The sequence below is a fragment of the Falco cherrug genome, chromosome 9 (assembly GCF_023634085.1).
Source record: "Falco cherrug isolate bFalChe1 chromosome 9, bFalChe1.pri, whole genome shotgun sequence".
NCBI classification, from domain to species: Eukaryota; Metazoa; Chordata; class Aves; order Falconiformes; family Falconidae; genus Falco; species Falco cherrug.
This window is the reverse complement of record NC_073705.1, coordinates 33,598,943-33,620,032: the sequence shown is the minus strand read 5'-3', so window position 1 is coordinate 33,620,032 and position 21,090 is coordinate 33,598,943. Positions and strand designations below refer to the sequence as shown.

The window sequence follows — 21,090 nt, the reverse complement described above, 5'->3', positions numbered from 1 at the left end:
AGCAGCATTGCCTTTGCTCTCATTTTTTGCAAGTGCACTTTTTGGATCTATCTGTGTGTAGTACTTCTGCAACTTCACAAAGTGGAGCAAGTTATAACTAAGAAATTTTTCTCCCTTTTAGATATGGGAACAGTATGTCTCCTGAAAAATAGAGGATTCCCTACATTTGCCAAGGTTTTGTGAGGCCTTTGATGAAGGGGGAAGAATCTGAAATGTTACCAATCAATCTCCTTTTCTCGTTCATCCCTTTTTAGGATTTGTAATGGGAAAGAATGGAGGAGGAAAGAACAGAAGGAGGAAGTTAGTAAAATGATGGTCAAAGTTTTCAGGAGCGATTGTGAAAGCTACACCACAGATCCAGCTGCTACTGAGAATCCAGAATGTGGATACACAGTACTTCCTGAAATTCACCCGCCCTTGAAGAATGCAGGACTGAGACCTTAAAGTCACTGGTAAGTTTAAACAATCACAACCTGTCGCTGCGGCCTATTTATCTGTTGATCCTTCAGTAAGAAAGAGTTATGTTAGAGGACAAAGCAGGGTGGATTTTCTATCAAGTCCAAAGTGGATATCCTCTTCGCTACTTAGCAGAAAGATTTTCACTCTAAAGATTCAGATTGCTTGCCTTGAGCATCTCAGACCTCTGCCTCCCTTTCCATGCCATCCAGTCTCTGCAGTGATGACATGACATGCAGCATTACTGCTGGTAACCTTACTAGCAGAGCCAATTGTCCAAAGACCTTCATATGGGAGACTGCTTGCCATTGTGTGATCTTTGGCCCTATTGTTTATGACAGCACTAGATGACCTAATTCACTCCAGTGGGTCTGTCACACGTATCTTCAGTGATTTTCCCCTCTGACAGGCCATTGTCACCATCCCTCTTGCTAGTACTCTGCCAGCCCCAGCCTCATGTTCATGCAAACACAAAACTTGTGTTGGTTAAGGAGTGGACAAGTGAATGGGACCAAATGGGCTTTGATAGAGGACCAGCCTCATCTATCAGTGTGGTGCAGATACTACAAAAGTTAATTGATAACCTAGGCTGTGGTAAGAAACTTTATTGTCTGTTCTGAGTCCTGTGTATGGATTGCTTTTTGTAGACTTCCCAGGGAGCTGTTCTGTGTAATGATTTTGAGGCAACTTGGACTGAAGATACAGAGGCCAGCATCTTTGATAAAATTTTCTCTTCCCTGCCCAAGGCTGTGATAACTTTAGCTGGCTACAGGCCATTGACCACCTGGAGGTAGCTGCGCTTTGTATTCCTCAAGGACTTTACAATAAACTGAGAGTCAGGGTGCAAACCTGTTGCCCTGTTAACTGAATAAATAAGAAGGGAGAACTGTTGACAAAGGGAAAAGAAGAAAAGTGTAATGGATGTTTTTAACATATTTACTTGTCGGTGGTGCTCCCAGCTTATTCTGTGTCCTTCTCAGAAACACAAGGAGATGATTGAGTTTCACCAGATGCTTTGATAGAGCTCAAACAGTATTATGTAAGTCCCCAGGAGGACTCCTTGGATAGTTGAACCTGGCCTTTTGAGCCGCTGACAAAGTCTAGAAGAACATAATCCAGCAGACACCCACACTAGGAATCTAAGCCAGGGATCTAAGTGAATGTTGATGAGAAGGGGAGTAGGTGGAGAACTCTTGATGAGATTGAAAATCTCAGCAGGAGCTGTCATGGAGTGCTCTAGAAAGAGCTGCCATTGCCTAGAGCAATGTTGCTTTGAAGGAGCTGAGCATTTGTATTGAGAAGAAAGGTGTGGTCATCCCATTGCTGCTGGCATCCCAGGCTTTGTCCGGATTCTAATTATGGGAACAGTTTTAGATCTTTTCATCTAAAATTGCTGTCAGCCAAAGGGAGTGGTGCTCAGTCTGTGCTTAGTGGCTCAAGTTAGTTGATACTAATAGATTTTCTAGCTGTGAAATAACCACTTTGTTCCCACTCGCTGCTCAAATTATACATTAGCAGGATCCTACTCTTTCCAGGGGACAGGCACATGCAACAGAAATAACTCAGTCATGCGAAATGTTTCACTTAATGATGCAGCACAAATTTCCTAATAATGAGACAGATGCTTGCTACATATACCCTAACTCACACACGGTGATTGAGGGGAATATGTAGTGACTGTAAAGTGCAAGCATGAAGAACATTTTATGCTTTGAGTACTTTCTTGACACTTGACAAGCATTACCTGTGACTCATGCATCTCCTCTAAGATGGTAAAACAGTAGACAAGGAAAATGAGGCATGATACTGTTAAAGAATTTGTCTTCCAATGAATTATAGATATGATGAAGAGAGGAACCCAGGAGTTCTGGAGGAGTATGTAGAGTGATATTCCAAGCCAAATAAAATAACTTTTTATTTCTTTATCTACTGAAAGTCTAAATTCCCCACGAGTCATTCAGTTATTTCAGCTTAGGTTTCCAAAATATTGAAAAGCATTGTCTGTGTTCCGGTTGAACACGCAACTACAAGTTTTGCCTGGTTTCAGTGGATAAAATCGATGTGATGTAGAGGCAGGATAGTTCCGTGAGAGACCAAGGTTCAGTTCATGCCTCTGGAACAACAGCAGACTTCTGATCACCACAACAGTGTTACATGATGCTAAAATTGCAGTAAAGTCTGGAGTCAGCTGAGTGAAGTTTGGGATTTATTTGCGAAGACTCAACAGTTTTGGATCTGTTGTTTCACCCAGCATTTCCAAAGGTGTGTGAGCTAAGTTTCTATCTGCTACATGTGTGCTTTTGTGTGTGTTACTGGTTGTGGCAAGACTGCAGGCCAGGCATATTCTCCTCTGATGCTGTAGCCCAGGTTCCTTTTATGTATACAGTAACAACAGTTTCCTTGCGTTCATGGTGGGGATTTGCTTTGGGAATATTAGTGTTGCTATAGCTACATTTCCCTAATGCTAGTTATATCCCATAGTGTCCTTGTCACTCATCCAAGGATGCTGGCATTAGGTGAGCTCACAGCACGTCATTTCTGCCTTGGGGGTTATTGGTAGGTGTATTGAGTGGGCCAAGACGTACTGCAGCTAGTGCTTTGCCTGGGCTAAATCTACTTCAGCCATGAAGGAAATGGTCAGGGAAATAGTTAGGAGCTTTTTTACAGTAGTGTGATGGGAAAGGAAAGCCTACAATCACTAGCATCCCTTTCCAAGAGGGTTTAACAGGAAGGAGGAGAAGGAATTGTCATCTTTCAAGAGAACAAATGCAGGGAGGGGAGGGAGCACAGTCAACTTCAGTTAATTGCTAGGTTGTGTAATGAGCTGGCGTGCTGGACAGCTACTGTATAGTCCCCATTGTGTCTGTTGCCTGGTTGGGGTGTACTGCTCTAGGGGATTTTAGCTGGTTTTTGTTTTTAGTTTTGAATGGTTTAATGAGCAAGCTAAACAGCTGTAAAATTCAGAGCAGAAGCTCAAAAAGTTCACTGTTCCTCACGTGTACATGTGTATGTGGTGCTGTGGAGAAGTGGCAATGAATTCTGAACAGCCACCTATTTCTTGTGGGAGGGAGCTATGTAGAAAATTCAGTTGCACAAAGAAAGACACTGGTGAGTTAAGACTAGCTAAAAAGTAGAGCTTGTCACTGACAGATCTTGCAGATTGACATCCAAGATATGCTCCAGACTCTCCATCTTCTCTTAAACTCCCATATTGGCTTCATAGACCTTGATCAGTGCATAAGTGGTATTAAAACAGCAACTCTGTCATGCTAGTAGGCACCAAAAGACTCTCTCCTAACTTCAGTAGACATGCAACTGTTGGATGGAATCTCGTGCTCTCTCTGAATCAGTATTGGCGTGTTAAGGCCACTGAGATGATTAAGAAATTGCAATGTCTGTTGTATAAGAAGATGAGAGAGCTGTTCTTGTTTAGTATGGAGAAGAGAATACTCAGGGGGGCATTTTATCAATATGTGCAAATTCCTAGATGGGAGGAAGTTAAGAAGGCAGAAACAGACTCTGCTTAGTAGTATCCAGTGACAGGCCAAGATGCAATGGGCACAAATTGAAATACAGGAAATTCCATTTAAACATCAGAAAAAAAACTTTTTTACTCTAAGAAATATCAATTTTAGAATAGGTTGCCTAGATAAGTCCCTGAGTCTTCATCCTTGGATATATTCAAAACCCAACTGAACACAGTTCTGAGCTCTAGATGACACTGCTTTGAGTTGGGGAGTTTAGACTAGATTCTCTCCAGAGGTTCCTTCCAATCTCAACTAGTCTGTGGTTTTATGGTTGTGTGATTCAGGTAATTGTTCCATGCTATTGGGCCTGGAGAAGCACGGATTAAGTATGAGTTTCTGTTATCCCTGGTGTACGTTAAGTAATTGACCAAGACAAGAAAAATGATACCTGTATGGCAATACAGAATACTCTTCTGGTTTCACAAGCTTATTTCTACAGAGCTACATCAGTGCAAGATTATGTGCAAATCACACTTTACTGTGACACATGTCTTTATAAGAGCTGTGTTCTTCCATCACACACATTGCTGGACATTCAGAAGATCAAATAGTGAACTGCCACTCTCAGTCTGCTTATACTACAAGGGTGAGGTCTCTTTTCAGTGTAGAGATCTCAGCTGGCATCTATTTTTATAGTATACGATAATACTCAGTCAGCTTTCCAAGTAGTAGGCAGGCAATCTACATGTTGAGTCCAGCTTTGTGATTTAACAACCATGAGAAATAAGATTGTTCTTCACTGGTAACTGTTTTGCACCTGGAGGTGCTATTCCATTGTAATTCCAGTAATAAAGGCATGCAGACTATGCAAAATATCATTTAGAGTGCTATTTATTAGTGCTAACACTGTAAAGGAAGAAAAGATAGTATGGACAATCTTACATCCCTTCAGATGCCGGGAACTCCAAGTTGTGCCGCATCAAACAGGCATCTGATCTGGGCTCAGCTCACTGTGAAGACCCTGTCCGTGGAAGGATTACCCTGTTTTGGTCATTTGAACTATTACATGATTTTCTTACAAGAAAACAACTCCATTCACCATGGCTGCTGTCCAACAGAAAGAATGTTCACATGAGAACTTGCTTCAAGGCAAGAAGTTGCTGGTGGCATAATCACCAGTAGTAAATGGGAGCTTCCTACAGGCTGTCTTTTACAATTAGCTGGCTACACTTATTCTGCACCTAAGAGATACTCCCAGCACAACACAGGCCTGAAGGCTAAGCTGTATGTGCAGCACAGCAAAGGACAGGCTTGGGCCTGCTCAGGTTAACTGTTACGTGGTTACATTCCTTGATGTGCAGTGGTTGGGAATATTACACTGAGATTTGTGACACTATCTCCAGTCCTCATTCTGTAGATGAATTTGCAACGTACTTGACAAAAGAAACCAGTTTACAGGTATTGTCTTACACTAAAAATATTCCAACCCATTTAGTTTCAGTTGCTCACAGTGTTTCATAAAACCAGTTCTAGTGAAACTCCAGGAGGGTTTCCCGTTACTCATAATTTTCAGTAAATGAAGAAAGCGCTTCATTCCAAAAGCGCCCCTGCTGTAAGGTCAAGAGCAAGTTTATTCATAAGTTAGGCTCTCGTCAGATTTGGACAGGCCCTGTCAAGTTTCTAGATACTTTTCCCGAGGCTGGCCGAGTACTTCTTTATCATTATTTGAGGATCAGGAGGACCAGCAGCAGTATTGCTGTACAGTTGTCAGCAGCCAGCATCAGCTGCCTGGCCAGGCAGGCACTTGCCAGGCTGGAACGAGAGCACAGCATCCTGCCAAGTCCATCTCGGTAACACTTTTGAGTGATCTTCAGTGGAAGTTCATGACGTGGTTCAATGCTAATGGCATGAGTGACTAATTGCGATTAAAGGTGTCGCAGTAGCCCATCGGTGACGCAGTAGCCCATAGATGGCAGTGTTTGCTGTTCTTTCACAATACCAGCGGTATTTGTATTTACTTACTTGTTCTATCACAGAAGATTCTGTTGTTCAGTAAGGCCATAAACTCCAGCCGGAAAGACAGAGAAAACTTACTGACTCATCTCCCAGGATTTCTAGGAAAATTAAAAGGAAGCCTTCTTATGTTAGTACAAGTTTTAAAAGTACAAGTTGGTACTTTTTAAAGTCAGTTTTTCAAACCTGCCAATGTTCTGACAATGTACACAGTCACCTCCATGTCCTGAGTCCATGGAATTCAATGAAGGTGTTAAAGAATGGGGATGCTGGTTTCCTCCTACTCACATGATTTTGTAACTTAATAGCAATGAGATGGTTGTCCTTGCTATACTTGCTTTTAAATTGAGATAAAATGGTAGACATAGAAAACTTAGCAGCAGTCTCAATGGCAGTGCTTCCCCAGAGTAAGATGACGAGATGTGCTTGCTGTTCTGTGGACAGAGCTACTATCTGAACATAGACTGTCATTGACAAGGTTTTGTGCTACAGTATGAATCTGAGGCCTAGCAGATGTTGACTTGGTTTGAGTGCTTGTTATAGCAGGGACTGCCTGCAACAAATGTGTCCCTTCTGTTTGCATTTGTACTACAGCTTGTCCTGATTGGTAACTAGGCAGTAGAGCAACGAGACTTAGGAATACAAACAGTGCCACAGTGAGCAGTGTGACCACAGGCGCAGACTGAGGTTCTGTACCATAGTACATCTCTTGTGTGTTAGGATGTGTGCAAGTTACAGACCACTTTATATGCTAAATAATATCTCATCAGAAATGGACCAGAGTAGCATGATCCTATTTTCTGACTGAGGAAAAACACTTTTGCATGTAGGCACAGGACCAGAGCTTATATCATCTGGGCTTAGTTATCAGGTTTTTCAAAAACTCTGTAGATCTTAGACAAATCACCAACCCCTGCCTCATCTATGACTGAAATGGGACAGTAGATCTTTCTTTCTATCCAGTTTAGCCTGACTTGTGAAGTAGCGTGAGCTCTTTAAGGAGTGGGTTATCTCTTGTTCCAAATGAATGTGTATCAAGGAGACTTGATTCCATGGGAGTTTTGCATGAATAAAGAATCCAGAAATGGGACTTTCATTTGTGCTGTGTATGGGGGGAAATGGTGTATCGGCTGCTGGACGTAGCTGCATTGCCCTATACTTAAATGCTCTTAACAGTTTTCTAACTGTTCTCAGTTTGTCTACACTTTGAGATCAGTGGCCCCGTCTTCAAAAGATATGAGCCTACCTAAGTACTACAGTTTAAAAGAAACCTGTGAGGTGCAGAAAATCCTGTTTTAAGTGGTTTGTCTTATTCAGGAGGTCTGCAGCACAGCTGGAAGTTGAATCCCTGAATCCTGCCTTTAAATAAGAAGGTGAGAACAGATGGTTCCTTAGCATCTCCAAGACAGCATATACAGCAGCCACATCTGCTAAGTACTTTCTGGTTCCAACTCATTTATTTCTCCAAACATGGTATCTATTGTAGGAGGAAGCAGTGTCTATGATTTCAGTCCTTCCCTCCTCAAAATTTATCTGCTGTCTAGGCTGACTGTCAGCAGTGGAGCTCATGAGTGGTACGAGTACTGAGGTGACCAGCTTTTAGCTTCAAACATGTGCAGAACCTGTGCAAGCCTGCAGCTTTCTGAAAATGTTTTCAGGCTGTGGATTGAAACACTTGCTCTGTGGGATCGCTCTAGGACTGTGACAGATGGAGGGCCTGTCACCTAGTGTTTGGTAAATGGCATCTATTTGGCTCTGCTCACAGTTGGTTTGAGAGGCTCTGAGAGTTTCTATGGGTGAAAATTTCTTTGTTATGTAGCAACGATGAAATCTCTGGAAAGCCAGTTCTGTTTTATCTTACTCTGCTAGCAGCCTTAGAGGACTAGATCTGTGTAAAAATGATGTCTCATCCAAAACAAAGTTCAGTCTGAGTGAGGATGTCATTACGGGGATCAGAAACGCCATATCTGTTTAAAAGCATTTAATTATTATATTCCTAAGGATAAGAACATGGGATATGGCAGAATGTCTCAGAGGTCAGTAATACCTGCTTTAGGGGAATATACGAAAGGTACCATCATCACAAAATCTGCCTTTAGAGGAAGTTTAAATATAAGCCCCGATTAATAAAAGATTATTTTCCCTAGAGCTCCTACTGATTAGTAATTAAGTATTAGAAGTGATTTTTCATAAAAGAGAAATAGAAATGAAAAGCAATATTTTCAGAAATATTTTTAATAACCCTGTAAAACAGGAAAAAACTTCTGTAAAACAGCAAACACTTCTGTCAAACAGCTGCAAAGATGATGCACAAATGTGGAGAAACAAAAAATGCTGTGAAGATTGTCTTCCAAATCCAGAATGCGCTTTCTACACCACAGAAAAAACACCTTTGCAAAAAGTATAGGAATATCTTCACTGAGGAGCTTTTTGAAGTTCTTGTGGTACAAAAAGTGTATTGGATATTCATGTGCAGTATAGTGCATTCATTGCATAGCAGTACATATGTGGTAATTAAAATCAAAAGGCCAAATACCAAATCAAGGTAACAAAGTTATGAACAAAAATTTGGCTGATGACTCTTGACAAAACTGCAAATAGCCCTTTATATGCGGCATAAAGATAGTAAATGCAGGATGTATGGATAGTAATGCTTCTTGGAAGGCTCAAATTCAATGAATTTAAGACAAAACATTGAATTCTGTATATGTTTACACCTATATAAGTCCAGAGTTACTCCACTAATTTAGCATTACTCTGGGTATTTATCAATATGTTTGAAGTTAGCATCTGGCTTACATCATAAATTTCATTTCTATCTTTTTCTGACTTCCAGCGGACTATCTGAGGGCAGAAAGAAAAAATGGCCTTTGGCCTTAATTCTAATTGTATTACAGTGGCTTTTTCTGAAAGTCATACTTCTAATTTGTGTTTAATCCCTCATTCTTTGTGAACCATTAACCTCTCATTCATAATGAAAATAAACAGCTATTTTATTTTCTTTTTTCTACTGCAGTTTTATATTCAAATGCCTCTTAATATATTCTCCTTTCTGGAAATCAATGATATTTTAAAAATATGTACAATTCAATTAAATAAATTTTGTTGTAATTTCCTATGTTTAAAAGTTACTCTTCCAATGCATATCTAATAACTTCCATATGTGTCACTTTGTAGGTAAAGGACTTAGAAGTAGTACAAACTTGAACAGCAGATTTCTGCTGAAATCCACTCCAATTCACAGTAATAGAAACACTTTTTTATAGGAGAAATAAACTGTACAGAGAGTTATTTACTCTAATTTAAAATTTCTGATTTAGCCCCTACTGAAACCAGTGGGACTTCCCATAGATTGGTTCAGATCCCAGATGAGAATTACAAGAGTTAATCAATGGAAAGGATCAGGGGAAGATGAAATGTATATGTGTACCGCAATGCGCACACAGTCATTTAATCTATCTTAGTATTGCGTTCCTTTTCACATGGATACAGAAGGAAAGAATACTGATGCTACCTACAGCTATTCATATTGCTGGGAAAAATTAATATTCCATCCAATTATTAGAACGCTCTTCCTGCTTTGAAGAGAATCAACTAGGATTTAAAGGCATCCTATATTCTGTCATTTTCTTGATTTAAGCTGTCTAGTGATGGTGGTATAAATTCCTGGGCTTGAGTGATGTCTGGAAATGGTTCTACATTGTTCAAGCAACAAAAGGTAACCAAATGAAGTCCTTCCACATAAAAGCATAACTACTGTAGAAAACAGTGATTTGGGGTCCAGAAGCCCATAGTGCACAACAATATCTAAGGGACGACTAACCTTCCACCAACACCAGCAGAATCTTAGATCTTTATAGCTGATCTCTGGAAAGTAAGGCTATCTCCCTGTCACAGTCCCACAGTATTTCCCTAACAATTAATACATTATTACACAGTACATGCAAATTGTCCATGGCAATTTAACAGCAGTGTTGCATTGCTGGCTGGCTGCTTCTCCAAACTGTGAGACAAGACTTAAATGACTTACGCAGGACATGTTAAACAAGGTTTTGAAATGCCTTAGAAATCATAGTAATCTAGAAAAGCATGCAATATAATACTTGTCTGTGCTGGCTTGACATCTCTTACAGCAATTGCTGGGTAGTCCCTGGAGTGCAAGGGGAATAGCAACAGCAAAGAGTCATATTGCAGTCAGTAGGAATCCACTGCTTGAAGGTTCTGAAGGACTTCCAGTACAACTTCGTAACAGAATATATACTCATCCTGTACACAGAGACACCAATGTGAAACACCTCATTACATTCAACATAAATTCTAGACAAAGGAGGATAGACTGGCTGAAGTGCTGTTATAACACTCAGCATCTTTGTAACATAGATATAAAAAGATAGCTATTTAAGAACACCCTTGTTCTTTTTGTTCCATCACTTGTAAAAATTCAGGAACGTTTCTTAATGCAGTAGCTGTAAGCATGTGCTCAAGTCTTATTTAGGTCAATGAAGGTTATCTGTTTGCTTAATTTTAATCACGTGGTCAATCGTTATCTGGATGAAAAATAGATCAGAGCATGTGCTAAAACATTTGGCTACAGGAAGAGTTTATCCTAGTCTTGTCTTGCTTTTCTTCCCACCACCTCTTTGCGCTAAATTGAGTTAGCTGCATCTTGTCTTTTCCTGTGTGAAAACTCTTTTCAGCAGGAGAAGGATTTACTGAGGTGATGATAACTCAGCAATAGCAAGAATTTGGTTTAAGGCCACAGTTTTGCAGGGTATTGTTTATGGCATCTCAGTGGTTCTGCTGTTGATCCCAGCTTTTCTTTTTGGTTGAAAAAAAAGCTGGGGTGGGGTGGGGTGCTGGTATCTGTACTATATTGGTGCTTTCCATTTATTTAAATTAGTTAGTGAGGGACAGACCTTTCATATTTAAATCTAGATACCACTTGCCTGGAAGGCTGTTAGTTTCCTCAAATGAGAGAACTTAATTATGCTTTAAGCTCCAGATTTATCAAAGCATGTGGATATGTACCACTAATCAAGGCTTCTAAAAATCATAATCTAATTTAATATTGAGAACTTACCTTAGTTTGGATCATGCCAAAACGCTGATCTCTCAAATCTCTCACTATCTGCTTGATGTTGAACTACCAGAAAAGAACACATTTTATTTTGTTGACATATAAGTTATAAAGAAAGAATTAAGCATGTTCGGAGGGAGAAGCTGTGACTCAGTTCTTTTACAAGTAGTGTATTTGTAGTTATTATTCTTGGTGTTTAAAACAACAAAAGTTCAGTTTATTTCATCTTGTTAGGATCAATTCTACCAGGAATTACTCTGGTCTAAGATGCCCACACATGTTGTTGACATCCATACCGGTTTGTAATACTTAACCATGATCTGTTTGATACTTACACTTAGATCTTTTTCTATATAGCTGAGCAGAACTTCAACACACAGCAAAACTCCACTTCTTCCAATGCCAGTACTGCAGTGAGCAACAATTGGTCCTGTACTGTGAGATTTTCTCATGTAACAAATAAATTTTATAAGCTGCTCAGCCAATTTGGGAGTATCGTGGTCTGGCCAGGTGATAAACTGCAAGTGACTTACAATTCGCTGCTCTTCTGTCTGGAAGAGAAAGACCAGAAATGTTAAAAATGATCAGTGCTAAGACTGAACTTCAAGGAATTCCACTGGTTTTCCTTTATCCTCATTCTTAGCCAATTGTTTATATACCCTACAATTCTTCAGCTTTTCATACTTGACCCTTTTAAGGTTTCTTTTAGGTTTTCACAAATGCACTCAGAAGACAAAGGCCTAGAAAATTTACTGCATATAATTTTCATGAGACAATGAAGTTACTCTGTTGCCGCAAAAGGATGTAGTTATTTCAGTTGTTGGTTAGAAAGGAAAACCAAAAACATTTGTTAAATTAGAACACTTCAGTACTGTTTACTAAATTGTTTTTGTAACAACTATGCCAATAGAAAAGTAGTGATATGATAGCCATGCTGATAAGTTCATGAATATTATTCTGGCTATCAAATATAAAAGAACATTTTTTTATTAGATATCCTGACGTACAAACCAAATCAACTAAAAAGTACTTACAAGAATAATCACTACGTAGATAAAATAAAGACTACTATTAATTGAATGGTTCAGGAAAAGTACGTGTTGCCAGCTTGCCAAAGCACACTAAGCTGAATGCAAGAAACCTACCTGGATATCTACCATCAGAAGAATTTGAATGCATGTCTGGTTTTCTGCTGAAATAAACCAGTGGCTTTCTGTAGTAATTTGGTACTGGCCCATCTTCCTATCTGAATAAACTTTTGGGAAGACTCATATCAAATGCTTTACACTCAGTGACATAAGGTGAATTGTGCTTTCTTCATATAGAGAAATTTTTGTCTTGACGGAAAAAGACACCAAGTCAGTCTGGCAAAAGTATGATTTTTTTAATTATTCCATTAATTAATATGTCCAGCAGAAATTTTTGCAAAGCTTTACTTAATACTGAGGCAAGACTGGTGGACTCATAGTTGCCCTGATTTCCATGTTCTTACACCTGGATTCTGTATTTGTTAGGTTTCAAAAAAATGGGTGCTAGACTTGTAGTTTCATGTCTTTTAATGGATGAAAGAAGTATCATTTGTTCAAAACTCTGGGATGCAAACCACCTTCTTCCCCTCTCTCCTTCCAGCTATGATTACAGAATATGAATCCACTCTGGTAGCCCTTACTGATTTGATTTGGTGAGAACGGTAAGCAGTTCTGCAAAACACTGAACACACCAGCCCTATGATTATTAAAGGACTATTTTTTTTACGTTCTTGTTCAAATGTATTTAATGTTGGATCCATTGCTTGTGCAGTGAGCACAGAATAAGTATCACATTAACCCTAATTTCATGCCTGTTATTCAATTTTTACATTCCTAAGAAATACTGAGCAAATGTTACAGAAGGAAACAGCAATACTAGTAGGTACTCATGTAAAATATCTAATCAATTTCATCATATATGAAAGTATGAAGTCTACTGAACTTACCTGCTTGTTGATAACTTCTATTGTTCTAATAATGAAGTATTCCAGAATCTGGTAATTGTCTAGCCTGAGATGGAAATTAGCCAGGTCTATAGAGTCATGGGAGGGTTCAGGCCAGTATCGGTGACATTTGACTTGCCCTAGCTCCACTTCTTTTGTCATCATGGCAATCATATCTGATTCACTCTCCCAGACCATTTGCCAGAAATCAGCCATAGTGGATGGCAGAGGGCTTTGGGTTATAATATAGAAATGTTCTTCTTCTCCAACTTTCATTCTAATGTAACTTGCGTTAATGTAGCCATTCTTTTCTCCCAGAGGAACTCGTGTCTTATCATCTGTACAGAAACAGAAAGTTGCTATTTCAGCTGCAGATCTTAAAGTATCTACCGTCTGTAGCACTCAGGATGGGGAACCTCAGCCTCCAGAATGGAGTTTAGAATGCATTTGTCTAGTAGAGCTAATATCAATCACTGCTAATAGGAATTCCCACAGATAGCTTGCATTGCAGCTGTATTTCTCTTAAGATACTTGAGTAACACTCTGACAGGCCTTCTAATTACCACAGAATTGTTTGGCAGTGATTCAAAATAGTGTATCCAACACTGCTTTTAATGTATGGCATGGGAACGTTGTCACTGGATATTGGTGTTATAAAACAGGAAACTTCTGAGGATGTATACTGTATCACTAATATAGAGAGGTAACTGTGCTACAAATTTTGCATGTGTTGTCCTGCTGCTGCAGTTTAGAAAGACATCAAGGGTCCAGAAAGTGTTCTCCTGTTGTGGTACCTCTCAGGGAATCACTAGGCAGTACATTATTTTTTGGGAAATCCTTGTTGACAGCAGTCATTCAGCTCTTGGACTCACATCTTCCTTCTAAAATGACTTCTCATCAGTGATGAAACTTGTTTCTGACTCAGAACAGAGTTGAGCAGCTGAAAGCTCTGGTTGGAGATTATGCTTTCAAACACTTCTGAAAGAATCTTTATCTTTCTAAGAGCTACATATCTCCATGATTTCCACTGTAATTTTCAGAATTCCACTGTGTCACAAGCAGTAGATGTAGCTGTACATTTAAATAGATGTAAAGAACTGCTATTATTGTTGAAGTTACACTTACCTGTAGAAATGCAGATCAATATCTCTGAGAAAGAGGGAAGGAAACACCAAGACAGCTGGCCCCCTGTGAGACCAAGTCTTGCCTTGTGGAAGATGATACCTCAGAAGATTACATATTAGGCAATGTAGACTTCTTTAAGTGAACTCTACCTCTTTTGGAAAAATCTCAATACATTTCATTATTAGTGGAACTTTCTGTGACTAAGGATGTGGTAGGATTTGCACCTCCTGCACCTCAGTGTTATAACTGTTTTCCTGTTTTGTGATGTCTCTGTTCATTGAATGTGGGTTCTCATCAGTGTGCATACTTACATGGAAGAATATCTTGATATCTGTTTTTATCCTGGTTTTCTGGTGCTTTGCCAGTTCTGCAGTCATCTATTGGTTTCACACGTTCTAAAGCCTAGATCAAAGAGATATAGTCAATCCGTGTTGTTCACATTCTTTACAGAGTCAGTGTGAACAGACTTTACTGCTATATGTGACCCAAGACCACCAAATAGACTTACAGAAGAAAACCAGTACATCATTCTATAACTTATGGACAAGGAATTAAAATTGCTTTTTATTTTCTTCAGCCTGCACAGTTTCTGAGATTTTCAGATGAGATTTCCAACCCATAATCTCAGTCCCTGTATTTACAAATCCCTGTTGTATATTGCTGTAAAATAGATGTTTGGAATAGTGTCTTAGCCGAATTTCAGCAGTCATAATTGCTCACGTACTGACTAAAGCACCAGCTATTGCACTGTTAACAGGTAGTGAATGTCGCTGAATACTTTTCAGTGACAGAGAAAGTGACGGATATAGGGAACAGCATCAATAAAATGAAGTGCTTATCATAAGGTCATTAAGTATTTCATAGCAGATTTAGGGGAACAGAATGCAGTGTACTGAGAAGCAGGAATGTGCAAGTTAATTTCATTTACAGTTTTGAGTTACCTTCACTTTTCTTTATTCTTTTACCTTGGGTATGCATTGCATGATGCTCAGCCTTCACATTATGCCACTATACATTGTATATGGACTGAAATCTACGTGACAGTTCTTGAATACCTTCATCAGTTACTACAGCTTTTACTCAGATGAAATGTCCATTAGCTTTGGTAACCAGTGCATCCCCTATTAGATCTCTATGTTGTCTGTGCAGACACATCATTCAGCTCACAGTATGCTATGCCTACATCAGTAATAGAATGGAATGAATGGGAATTAATACGTGCCCTCGAGCCTTCAGGGGAAGTCAGCAACCCCTATACACTTGGGCCTGTGGGGTTTTGTACCCAGAAAGTCACAGATATGAAGACAAGTGAAGGAAACTGATAAAGTTGTAATTACTATGGAAAAGTGGTAGCAATCTATTTCACTGGTGATGAGTACATCCTTTAAAGGAAACCCCAGTACCGTGCTGATGAATTATGAAGTAATCTGTTCTTCAGGAATTTGCTGATAACCGAGTACTCTGTTTATATCCCGAAACAAGAGATTTTATATGCTTTCCTAATTTTACACTTTTTCATTATTTATATGCCATCAGATGTAATTGTGTGTTTTCATTATCTGTGGAGGTACGTTACTTTTTTATTTTTAATTTCACAAAGTTCCTGACCTTAATAGTATCATGTGGCAATGAGTTCTGTGCACTGGAGCACTGTGCAAAACATTCTCCTTTCATCAGCTAAGTATTTCAACACTAGTGAATCCCTAGCAGCATGGATTTCTTGCTTTAGTGCAGCCTATAGAATAGTTCTTGGGCAGCTGTTTGTTAGAGCTGAGGGAGTAACAGAAAGAAGCAGTCTAGGAATTCATACTCTTGTGTATTCCTTATTTTTCATTCCATGTGGGCAGTATCTTTGGACTGGGAACAGTGTAAGCCTGACCCGCGTTGAAAGAGAGAGATCCAAATACTGTAGCATCACCCAAACAGTAGAGCAGAAGCCCCATTCTGGCTGGAATATTTCTCTGAAAAAGTGGAGTCAGCAGAGATATACAGGTCGATCTCCCATACGGTATGCCGAAGCCTGCTAAAAGTCACTTTCTTAGCTCTGCTAAATGCTCAGATCTTAAAAAGAAATCACACTTTACCATAAACTCCTTTAACACCTCTTGATTCTCAATCCGCAACTGAAGACCTCGAATAAGGCCTGTGATGCCAGTTCTTGGACCTACTCCGGTCAGTGATGGTTTACAGTTAATTAACTGAGTCAGTTCATCTCCAGAAGCAAAAGTTCTGCCTATGTATCAACAAAAAAAGAAGGACGTTTTTAATTATAATTGTTCATAGTGCAAATCCATGGCTTTAAAAGCTAGGGAGCTGCAATACTTAAGTACATTTTGATGCTTATTCTGTGGAAGTGAAATGTGAAAAAATATTTTTGGCTTACTTATGTTCACGGTAGAAAGAAGAGTAAGTCAGCACCATGGATACAACCAGCACTGCATTTCATGTAAATTGGAAGCAGATCCAACTATTGCAACTTATTGCCTCATACAGTTTCTAAATACAGTCTGTTCTAAATAAACTGTTCTTGCAGAACTTTAATGCTAGTTTACATTGGTATAGGAGACCGGCCACATCTTCACAGGGAATCATCTTCATGTTTCCAACACTTCCCTGAAAATTATTATTGCCACACCCCACTGCTAGGAATAATCACTGCAAATTCTTCCTCCCTGAAGTAAGAAAATTTCTTATGCTCTTTTCATCTTACCTCATGCTCCCCTACAAGATGTGTAGTACCTTTGATCCCCCAAAATCAGGATTCAGTTTTGCTAATTAGCTCACCCTGAAGTATGTTCTGATCCAAAACTTTGCAAATTGAGAAAATGGATAGAAATTTGTATCTCCAGAAACATCACTACTCACTGGAGCAATTGAAAAACTTTTGTTACCATGTAGAGTAGAAACAGTAGCTTGTTTGGTAAAAAATAGTGGTTTGAGGCAGAGGAATTATGGAATTCATCCTTTTAGTCATAGGCTACTGTTAGCAAAGAATAACATGCCAGCTGTCTCAAAGAAAACCTGATGATCTGTTTCACAGGTTTGTTGTAGTCTCTGTTTTCCTCTTGTAAGATGTCATTGCTACTCTTAAATAATCTCAGAAAAATGGTGTGCTTGCTATGCTTTTGTCTGGGCTGCAACTTGGCTGAGCTAAGACACTTTCTGTTCCTTACCCCTCACAGATGTGAGGGTGCTTCTGTTAACTAGTTGGGAGTGCCAGTGAAGACGGATCCCTTGCTCCAGACAGAGCATGCTGTTTTCCATACACCTCTCTCCTTCCAGATCTAGCAGAATAAAAAATGCAAATTTGAGCAGGTAGTAGAGGATAGACTCATTATAATTTTCTGTTTGCTACCCAGTACTTTGAGTAAACTGTGGTTTACTTCTGATAAAAGCCATCAGCAATTTATTGCTTCCACAGGGCAAGAAGCAGCAGGGAGACCTGTGTTTCAGAGAATCTATGGGATACTGCAACGTCCTAAAGTCTTGTCTGGGGCAGAAGCAGCTTAATTTCCTATAGAAACAACTAGGCAAATCCTTTCTGTAAAATGTCTTGTAGTATCAGAGGGGGTTTAGCCCCTGAGCTGTGAGAGTGCTTCAGTTTGTGTTTAAGCACGTCATTTCTAGAGGTTTTAATGAAACTATTATACAAAGTGAAATTTGGTGATTCTGGGAACAATGTCTTGAGATAGAATGTGACCATTCTACATTTCTGTGTAAGCATTTAATTTACTTTTTTGAGGGTTTGTATGGGAACAGTAAAGGAGAGAAGAGAATGACTTGAAAAACCTATTGCATCCAGTGATAACAAACACACTTTGTAGCATGTTCCTGGAATTTGTTCCATTTATTCTCAAAGCCTTCCTTTCTCATTGTCTTCTAGTACATCCAGTCTGTTTACTGTATCTCTTGTAAGATAATCCATCTACTTTTATTGTATTCATTTTGGGACAAACTAAACATTTCATTTTTTTAAATTATGCACTGGGAAGCTCCCACAAATTTACTTCTGACCCAAATTGCAGCATTCACTTTTTTTGTTCAGCCAGTGAGCCAATGTGTCCTTTCTTTGCACCACTAAAATAGTGCATGATTTGAACAAATGTCATGATGTTGCTCAAATTAATTCAACAAGTTTCTTTTCCTCTTGTTTGCTCAGTTTTTGCACCTAATTAAGTATGATCAAGGTATTCGGAGATTTTCCTTTGGGGAAGGACACAATATAGATCATAAAAAAAATCCCAACCAAAAACTAAAACAAAAGACACACACACCCCCCCCAAAAAAAAAAAAAAATTACAAGAAGTTGCTCATCCTTTTGAAACTGGAGTTCCAAAACAGAGGTAATCAGAGCAGTGGCAAGTGGGTGATAGGCAGCAGAGCTGCCCTCCCTGGGTTGTTAACTACATTCACACTCATGTTCCTTCCTTCTAGCAGTTCTCCAGAAGGGTAGGAGAGCTCCTGATGTAGACCGCCTTCTTGTGGGTGTTGCAAAGGTTGGTTGGCCTTCATATGTTATCAATGGTAAAAATTGTGCCCTGATCTTTGAGACACAAAGAGCAAAACTTAGCTTGTGTACAAGGGATTGGTGTTCTCACTGTACGTATATGGAGCAGCTGGCCTATAATGTTACAGAAAAAAGAGACGTTTTTGCATGGTTACTTCTGGATAGAGCAGAAATCCTGTGAGGCATATCATCATCTTCATCGTTGTAGCTGTCTGACTCAGACTGCTGACTCTCTCTTCTGCAGCCATCATGTTCTGTGTATTTCTGTGACCTGTAATACAGCATTAGTTGAATAGTCTTATGGAAGCAGAAGCTTTGATAATCTGAACAGTACAAAGGTTTCGTTTTTTATCTATTTTTGATTGCTTTTAACTTTCTTGAGCAACTTATTCAAGAATTAGTGTGAACTCTGAAGAATTCAGGTTCAAGGAGTAATAGCAGCGCTTTGCCTGGAGTAGTGGTTGCAAGTCTAGCTAGTGAAAAACACTGTTACCTGTATGTAGTATTTTATTTTTTCAAAGATATAATAACATACTTTGTATAAAAAGCTGCCCAAAAAATGATTGGAAGTAAAGTTTGTCACAGTTATAGACAATTTTTCATTTTTTCATTTCATTTTCCTGTGTGACATATTTTAGTTGCTAGGCAATCATAGCTAAATAGGATTTTCTTGTTACTGTTCCTGAAGTATTTAGAAAATTTTAGAGCACTTTAAGTATTGTTTAGGTAGAAGATAGACCTGCGATACAGAATACAACTCTAATATGTGCAGAATGGGTCAAATGTTCCTGTACTGGCTAACTGATACCCTCAGACCTAAAATTTAACTATGTTAGCAGGCTTAAGCATGTTACGTTATTGCATTATTCTATCCAATGTATGATCACGATAAATAAAATTAGAAATAGTAAAAGATACCCTTAAGAGCAAGAACAATGTAATAAGTAGCAGTTTTGCAAATATCAGTAACCTTTGCAGGCTGTGCATGTTCAAGTTACACAAAGCTTTTGCAAGTAGAAAATAGAAATACCAGAAAATATTGGTAATAAAAAGCTTCAGATTACAGGACAGGGGCCAGAGAGCCATCCTATTTGCAAAACAACCAGCAAAGACACTGGTTATCCCCATATATGATAAGATAACTTTGTATTACCCATAGATGCATTTATACATCTTGCACACAGAGCAAGAAAATTCAAGAATAATCACATCTGATTACCTGGTATACCACAAGATAATGTTATATTAGCAATGAGATAATAGCAGTTGGCGCTGAGGCTACATTCATATGGATGTTCTCACCTGCAGATGTTCTAAAAGCTTCTTTCAAACTTTATCTCTACAAACAGGTAAGTTAGGGAAGATTTTCATCCCTAACTGATTTGCCAAATACTGTTCTTATAAAATCTTAAGTTTTAAATGTAAATATTTAGTCATTTTTTCCATTTATGTGGGTTGTAAGTGATAAAGAAAATAAATCATATTTCATATATTCTGCATCATTGTAATAGACAAAACTTCCCATGTCTTATTAACACTCCATTATTGATTTCCCATTTTACTGTAGCCTTAAAATTGGAAGTATAATTCTTTTCTTTTTGTACTATGCACTTTCTTTGGAGTAACATCCTCAAGTTCTCTTGATTCCCAGATGTCTGGAGTTCAACATCTGTATCACTACAGCCATAGTAACACAGGGGTCTGCCCAGACTGCAAGACTTGCTTAGAACACTCGGTAAAACCCACAGGGACCCTGCCCACACCAATGTCTCCCGTTCTTTCTCCTCCTCAGCCAGAAAGGCTAAAGCTAGCTTAGGCATGTCTGCATAAGCTGTTACACCTAGAAGCTTCCATTTAATTTGTCTTAGTAGTTGTGTGGAAGCTGTTTAGCAACTCTTACTGCAGGTGGAGCTGCATTCCAAAAGAACTGTGTTCCTATAATTTGGGACACATGAATGCATTCGCATACCATATTAGGACAGCTCTGGAAATATAAGAATAAATTATCCATACTGTTTATTTTAATAGTTTCACTGCATTTGAAAGACTAACCTGCCTGAAATGTTACTGATGATACCCTTATAGTCTTGTCCAGCCAGCTGACCTTGTAGAGGGGAATTGTGTGTACTTTCTGGATCCTGCAGGTTTAAAGTAAGAAAAAGTTGTGAAAAAATCAGTACACAGAAACATCAAGAATATAGTTACTTTCATTAATATTCTTTCTTATATCTGACAAAAAGCGTGTCCTTCACTCAAGAAGGAAAGGGAAAAATAAAATAGTTTTCACTTTCAGAAGAAAGTACATAACTTTGATTCAGGACTGCAGTATCTACTAGGAGTAAAAAGACACATCAGCTGTATTTGTGAGTTTCATAACAATACATCTCTACAACTTAGCATACATGACCAAACTTTGAAAAGGTTCATGTTAGTTATATCCTCGCTGCTCTCATAAAGAAAATGCAATCACAGG

The 21,090-nt window shown here is 38.9% G+C and overlaps 2 protein-coding genes across 9 annotated transcripts in view; one reads left to right on the top strand and one right to left on the bottom strand.

The window, feature by feature from the left end:
- Nucleotides 1-21,090, top strand: part of MAPK8 (mitogen-activated protein kinase 8) — a 162,546-nt gene that overhangs the window by 19,834 nt on the left and 121,622 nt on the right. Inside the window, exon 2 of the mRNA XM_055721243.1 lies at nucleotides 255-452. The gene's annotated coding sequence lies outside the window, so the exon portion shown is untranslated. The remainder of the gene's footprint in view (nucleotides 1-254; nucleotides 453-21,090) is intronic.
- FRMPD2 (FERM and PDZ domain containing 2) overlaps nucleotides 8,154-21,090 on the bottom strand; it is a 77,495-nt gene continuing 64,558 nt past the window's right edge. For all 8 annotated transcript variants that reach the window (XM_027815324.2, XM_027815326.2, XM_027815327.2 and 5 more), the window contains 8 exons: nucleotides 20,670-20,755; nucleotides 18,773-18,888; nucleotides 16,195-16,343; nucleotides 14,422-14,512; nucleotides 12,989-13,323; nucleotides 11,349-11,564; nucleotides 11,017-11,079; nucleotides 8,154-10,202 (listed from right to left, as the gene is read on the bottom strand). In XM_027815324.2, coding sequence (XP_027671125.2) covers nucleotides 10,131-10,202; nucleotides 11,017-11,079; nucleotides 11,349-11,564; nucleotides 12,989-13,323; nucleotides 14,422-14,512; nucleotides 16,195-16,343; nucleotides 18,773-18,888; nucleotides 20,670-20,755 — 1,128 coding nt within the window. In that variant the 3' untranslated portion in view covers nucleotides 8,154-10,130. The remainder of the gene's footprint in view (nucleotides 10,203-11,016; nucleotides 11,080-11,348; nucleotides 11,565-12,988; nucleotides 13,324-14,421; nucleotides 14,513-16,194; nucleotides 16,344-18,772; nucleotides 18,889-20,669; nucleotides 20,756-21,090) is intronic.